We start from the raw sequence: 7,500 nt of genomic DNA, 5'->3' as shown, positions 1-7,500 counted from the left end.
TGTGTGTGTGTGTGTGTGTATGTTTTTCATTAGTTGCAGCTCTGACAGTTGAGGGAGGCAGAATTGCCGACCATGCAGGATCACGTGAGTCTAAGGTGTCCTCTCATCATCCTCTCTCGCTTTCCAGAGAATCTGAAAAAGTTTCTTGCCATAGAAGCTTCCCTTTGGATAGAGAAATACTGTGAAACGCTGAAGACGACCCACATGAAGGAGATGGAGAGACTTTTTGCACAAATCAGCGAGTTTTCTCGTCGACTTGAGCGACCTTTGAAAGACCTGGATGACATCAAGAGCGCGATCGACATCCTTCGAAAGACCCGCGACCTGGAGTTAGACATGGATGATGCCATTGACCCAATAGAGGTACGAATATTAATCATTGCTTCAGAACGGATATCTAGAACATTTTAGATGAGAATATAAAATTCTTTTCTTTTTCGAAAGAAGACATATCTAACCGCAGGCTCAATTTTGGGTAGAATATAAATGTTAGAGGCTATTAACGATTCTTGTGATCATTAAAAGAGAGCTTGAGAAAAAAGGAAGAACAAAGGGAGAGGAATTTTGTTCGCTGCGAATGATTGAAAGGGTTTGGAGGTTGCGCGGGAAACGCTTACTTACGATTGCCCTCAATTGGAAGTACGTAGTAGTACAACTGAACCCGAGTGGTACTGATCTCCTCATGATAGCTGTTTACCTTCTCAGTAAAAGAAAAGTCGAAGCAAACCAAAAAGCTCGTAAGGACAGACTCATTAATTTTTCGAAAGCATCTCAGGGCGGATGGTGAATTTAAACATTGTGACGGGAAAATGAGAACCGTGGTTATGACGCCAAGCCACCTTCCTTAAGTACAGCATACTCGACTCATTATCAGTGTAGTGGTAACATGGTATAGTAAGGGTAAGTGGAAATGTAATAAAGAGAAGTATCAAAGTCAAGAAAACTTGAACTATTTCGTGATTCTCCTTTCTTTCAGTTTAAGTAAAAATAATTGATAAGAAGAAACTGACAAGGCTTTGCGATAAAGGTATAGTTCTCGTAGATTGTAACGGAGTTCTTAAAGAGGAACCGCTCAAGGACGGGGAAACCTAGAAGCTCAGTACTACCCACTACCATAGGGTTTTCAGATGATTCTAGTTCAACTCCTCCTTGTCATTCATCTTTACTTAAACTGCAAGAAAGGTGAATCACAATATAAATTAGGGCATTCGTGAGCATTTCCTGTACAACCGCTAACGCTTGATCAAATTTCCTCTTCCATCTTGTGTTTTACAAACTCTCTCTCTTTTAATGACTACGTAGATCTGTAATAGTCTATAATATGTATTTTCTTTGGAGTCAAGGAATTTCTATGACGATAGAGCGAAAATTTTAATTCTCTTAAAGGCATTCTGAAAGAAAAAACAATGTATTTTTCTGTATTACCTGCTTTTTACTTGCTGTAAAGAATTTCTCCGTTTTTGAAATCATATATTTTCTATCAAGCACTGCATGCAACATTAACAGTACTGTTTTGGTTGTAGGACAATTGTGTACCGGGCAATTGCGTACCCGGAATTTTGCGTACCTGTATTTTTGCATAATTTTAAATATACCTTTATCCATATTGAATACTGGAATACTGATTGAATATATGTATATATATTGCATTAGGAAATATTTCTGCAATACTCTTTCTTGACCCTAGTTAAAAATCCGTTAGTAATGATGTGGGATGGAGCTGAGAGCGAAGCTGCAATAAATTACTGAATAGTTGGTCGTCGGTCGTAAGGTTCATTAGTCTTGTTGGGAAGCAGAGCAAACACATAGGAAATAATGAATGCACTCTCTCTCACATGAATGCAGTAAAGTTGATAATATATTTGTGGGCAAATTTTAAAAGTTCCATCTGCTGCCCCGCTGTTCAGTTTTGAATCTGTATCAAATCATTCAAACCTTCTTCTTCACTTGCAAAGATAAGAATTCAATTTTCGTCATTTATGCCAGTATCTACAACCAGAAACCTTATGTCCACTCGGGAGACGACGATACTTCTCTTGGATCTCGAAATTACACCTTTCCTGTGGTATAGCTAAAGCATTTTGATCCAACTGTCTCCAGCGACGAACATTCCTTCCTACAGATTGTCGAAAAAGAAGGCATTTCTGTCGTGGAAAATTCGTCATGGTTTGACGGAGTTGTACAACCAACATTTCTGGTTGCTTCTTATGAGGATATCACAGTTACTTACAGATTTGAAATTGACGCCTTTGCTTTGATTGTAGCAGCAGACGAACCATGATTTTGGATGGCTTCAGTTTTAAGAAAAAAAAAGTGGCTCGTCAGAAAAAATTAATTAATGAAAATACTGCAATACAATACATTAAAGAAAACAAATTAAACGGAGTCACCAGTAAAACAACACGATGACGTCAGGAAAAAAACAAAAAAATAAATAAAAATAATGCAATATAATACACCAGTAAAATAACAAGAAGAAATTTACCTTAGTACCTCACCAGTAAATCCACACAGTATTTGAATAAGTCTATGCCCAAAGGAAAACAAAGGTTTAACTGACTTGATAACAATTTCTTACATTCTTCAGAGAAATCGGAAATTGTTTACGATTATAGGTTCAGTAATTAGTAGTCCAGCGGTTCAGCGGCTTTATGATTTAAATCTCATATCTACCTGGTCACAATTCACTCTCATCTGCTAACAATCATTATTAGTTCCGTAATTTGTAGTTTTGTAGTTCAATGGTTTTGTAATTTAAATTCTTCAGGTACGCAATTGTCCGAGTACGCAATTGTCCTTCCACCGATTTTGTTATGATAGAATAGACTTATGAGTGTAAATGACAGAAAACGATAATACGATTGGGGGAGCATTTTTGAAAAATGCGAAACGAAATCTTCCTCTGATTTTGGACCTTAAACAGTTGTAGGTGAAAATGAAATTGTAGCTGCAGCAGGACAAATGATTTCCAAGTCTTACTCTTAAGCAAAGTGAATGGCAAAAGCAGGATTGTTAGTCCATAGAGTCTCACGCCTCAAAATAATCACTCTTAAGATATTAGCTCACTTCTGATACAGAAGCCTACAATGCTTCCCCTATTGTTTTATCTTTTTCTGGCATTTGCACTCGTAAGTCTATTACAAAGAAATCATATTTTATCACAGTATTCTTAATGTTGCAGTGTTTAATAAGAAATATATGTTTAAAAAACAGACATAAATCTTTTCGTAGAGTTTTACAGCCTGTGAAAAGCATCTAATACAGAAATATATATTTTTTAAAACATAAAACAGAATTTTTAAAATAAATTTGTGTATTTTAGAGATATATAATTCCATATAGAATATGTTTTTTTAAACCCTTTAGGAGTATCAAAAATTCTATATCTTCTAAAGATAATATATGTTACAGACTATACAAATCTACATGGTCATTCAAAGAGAGCATGAAAAAAAAATAATGCAAGAGGATTTTTTTTTCGTTGTGACTGACTAAAAAGTGTTAAGTGAACAATCGTTTCAACCTAATGTAACCTGTGACGTTATGTTTAATCAATTATTCTATACTTTTTTCAAAACTCTGCATGTCTTTACCGTTCGTTCTGTTTGTTACTTGTTTCGTAGAAGACACTCATCGTTGAGAAAAAAGAACAGACCTATAACTGATTCACTTAAGGTAGATTCTCGGATGAGCCTTATTCTTACGAGACGTTTGTTTGGTGGCCGCTGATTGGCTGGTACCGGGAGGTAGGCAGCTCCCAGCCAATCAGTGGCCGCCAAACTAACGTCTCGTAGGCATAGGGCTCAACCAAGAATCTACCTTAAGTGAACCAGTTATAGTGAGATTTTAAGACAGGGGTTCTTAACAGGGGGTATCCATACCCCTTGGGTTCATGAGAACCACATCCTCTGGATAAGGGACTTGATCTCTGGATATTTGTATATACTTGATTTGAATGTGTCAATGTTTACTTAGGTCCATTTTGTAAATAAGTAACTGCATAAAACTATAAATTCTTTTGATTTTCTTGTATGTTCCATTCCTAGCTATATTAAGTTATATTATCAACAAATAGGACTTAAGTGAACTTAAGAAAAGGGGGTATGGAACAATATTCGGCAATTCATCGGTGGTCCAGACTCCAGAGTCATCTAAAGGTTGAGCACCCCTTTGATTCCGAACTTTGCCGTTCCTAATCCTTCTTTTGTCAAGGAAATCAAATACAGAACATCCATAATAATGTCAACGTATCTTCTAGGAATCCTTCGGGCTTCTCGTGAAGTACGAGTTTGGCTTAACACAAGAAGAGGCAGAAAGGGTCGACAGCCTCCGATTTACCTGGACGAAAGTACTGATTCAGGCCGTAGACGTGCAAAATCTCTTGTCTCGGGTCCAACCGTACTTCAGGTAGGGTGCCTTGCTTTTGTTTATGCATTATCAGTTTCAGAAGACATTGCACATTTATCTGTAACCATACTTTCGATTTTAATACTCCGGTGACGAGATAAGTTCATCTGCAAAAACCTTATTTCAGGAAAATTAAGTCATATAAGCAGTCATTACGAGACAAATAAAGACGAACATATTATAAATAAATACCTGAAGAAAAAATATTACACCAACTGCAAATTCAGATTACGAAGATACACAATTTCTATTAGCACTAAAATCTGTAGCCCAATAATTAGTGTGTCACCTTCACTTTCGTAGGTCAAGCTCTATCCTTTGTGTGGCTGCCTGGAAAATATAACCTATTGGTGGACTTTTCATGAACTAATGTGATGGAATGTTTCGTAAATGACTCACTGCCAAGCGATGTAATTGTTTTTAAACTAGAGGACCGCAAGCGTCATGTAATTTCAAAATAGCATGCATAATTTGGTTTTGAAATTAATCATTAGGATTTCAAAAAGAAACTAGATTTTGTTAGACACTTTCATCCTTGGATAGATTTTTTTTTCTTTTCACTCAGTTTTTCATAAAATAGATAAAAAGTTTTGCAATATTTCGTGAAAGAAAAATATGATATATTTTTTTATTATGTTTTAATTATCTAGGGGTCTTTCTGAGGGATTTAATACGATTTTACTTGATAATTTGGCTAATTTACAAGCACAGTTTTCACCAATCCACATAAATCAAAGTTTTTACAACATATTGCATCTAAACACACTCATAAGATATATACTCAAACATATACATCAACAGATACACACTTTGCACACGCACACACACACAATATATATATATATATATATATATATTATATATATATATATATATATATATATATTATATATATATATATATATATATATATATATATTGTACTTCAGGGGGTACCATGATACATTAGTAGAATGCCATAGTTTATTAAAAACGTTTCGCACACAATTCTCGGTGCATCATCAGTCTGCGAACAATAAAAGTAAGTACATTATAAAAAGGAATTCACAAAATTACAAGGTAATTAAAAATTAATGGTTTAAAAAGAAAAGCAGAAGTTAAAAGTTAAAAAAAAAATACGTTAAAACACTGTAAAAAGAGAGAACTAAGACACCAACCATCCAAGGCAAAAGACGAAGAAGGAATAGCAAAACCTGACGTCCCAAACAAAAAGTCAGTTATGCCAAATACAGAGGGGAAGCCGTGGTGTGATTGTTCAAATAGGGAACTAGCCTTTTGATAAGTAATGACTCCAGAGTAGTTAGATGATCTGGGTCCTTTGTATATCCAATAATAGAGAAGTGCTGTTTCAAGACCTCTATTTTGCATATGGCAGCATGATTTTTAATGTTAGAAAACTCTGGTTACTTAATTCTCTGGCCTGTACGAAAACTGAAACCCATGTGGCTGCAATATCTCACTTGCAATAGCCTACGAGTAGATCCGATGTAAGAGCCCGGACATCCAGGGCATGTGAATTTATATACAGCATTAGATCTCATGAAGGATTGCAAGCGATCTTTTCAGCTGAAAAATGAACCTATCCTGCATGGATTATTAGAAATAAGTTTTAACTGAATACAGGGAATTTCTTGTTCAATGATCTGTGTTAGTCTACGTGAGAATTTTGTATCAAACACAAAAGGGATAGAAGCAAAGAACAGTTTCTTAGGAACATCAAAGTTGGGCAACATTGGCTGGAGAAATTTGGTTAAAAGTTTATTGATAACTCAAAGGACTACGTCTTTGGGATAGGAATTTTTCTGAAAAAACTAATAAAAATTCTATTTCATTATGGAAAGTTGGCCAGTTAGACGAATATTTTAATGCTCTATGGACAAGAGTATAAATGGTGTTTAATTTGAAGGTTCTTTGGCATGAACTATAATAGTTGTTAGTTAAACCTGTATAGGTCTTTTTTCTATAGACAGCCGTGGTGAATTCAGAATTACTTCTTGTAATATTGATATCGAGAAATGGCAAACTGTCTCTGTTCTCCACCTCCATCGTAAACTGAATATTTGGGTGTTGCTGATTAATATATTCCAGAAACTGTGTGCTTTGCCAAGGGTACTTAAAAAGAGCAAAAGTGTCGTCTACATATCTCCTGTAGTATGCTGGTTTAAAGGAAGACTCACATTGATTTAAAAATTTTGTTTCTAAGTCACACACACAAAAATTTGCAAAAATGGGGCCTAGAGGGGATCCCATAGCAACTCCATCGACCTGCGAATAGAGTTGCTGGGTAAAAGCAAACATGGAGTCTTGCACAGCAAGTTCCAGAAATTGTTTAAAAAATAGCCCTATTAAAACCGTAAAACAGAGTATCATTGCTGATAAAAATCTTGTCTAAAATAATATCAATTGTTTCATTTAATGGTACATTGGTGAAAAGTGATTCAACATCGTAACTGACCATAAAATAGTCACCATCCTGGTTGATAATTTGTTGTTGAAAGTCGTACCCGTTTTTTAATGTATATTCATTAATACTAAATTCAGAGAGTAAACCAGCTAAATACTTAGAGATCGAGAACGATGGGCTATTGTAGGCGGCCATAATAGGTCTGACAGGGGTAGTTGGTTTATGTATTTTTGGTAGACCATATAAAATACTAAAGGAAAAACCCGTAACAAAAAGTTTTTGATAGTTAGCATCATCTATAATATTATCATTTTTTTATTTTTCTTAGGAATCTATTAATTCTTTCTTCTCGTTTATATATATCCAGAAAGTTAGGATCACCATGGGATTGGAATTTGGTAGTGTCAGTTAAGATGTTTTCAGTTCTGCCGATATAATCATTCTTATTCAGTATAACTACTCCCTTGCCTTTGTCAGGCTTGCAAATCACTATGTCATCTCGTTTTTTCAGGGCCAAGAGTATCTCCAAATCGTTTTTTTAAAAAAAATGGTGTCCAGGTTGTTCTTAAATTGGAATAAGTTTTATGTATCAGAGCAGACATTTTCTGTTGTAAGTTACCTGTATTCTTTACCACATCAAGTTTAATAAGTCTTTGAAACAGCACCTCAAATGGAAGGAAAAATCTGGC

At 35.1% G+C, this 7,500-nt stretch overlaps 1 protein-coding gene across 1 annotated transcript in view; it reads left to right on the top strand.

The window, feature by feature from the left end:
• Positions 1-7,500, top strand: part of LOC135212841 (dynein axonemal heavy chain 5-like) — a 281,888-nt gene that overhangs the window by 91,662 nt on the left and 182,726 nt on the right. Inside the window, 2 exon segments of the mRNA XM_064246609.1 lie at positions 128-363; positions 4,259-4,407. Coding sequence (XP_064102679.1) covers positions 128-363; positions 4,259-4,407 — 385 coding nt within the window.

The sequence above is a fragment of the Macrobrachium nipponense genome, chromosome 41 (genome assembly GCF_015104395.2).
Source record: "Macrobrachium nipponense isolate FS-2020 chromosome 41, ASM1510439v2, whole genome shotgun sequence".
Classification (NCBI taxonomy): domain Eukaryota; kingdom Metazoa; phylum Arthropoda; class Malacostraca; order Decapoda; family Palaemonidae; genus Macrobrachium; species Macrobrachium nipponense.
Note: the sequence above shows the minus strand (reverse complement) of the source record. Positions and strands in the feature narration are given on the sequence as shown.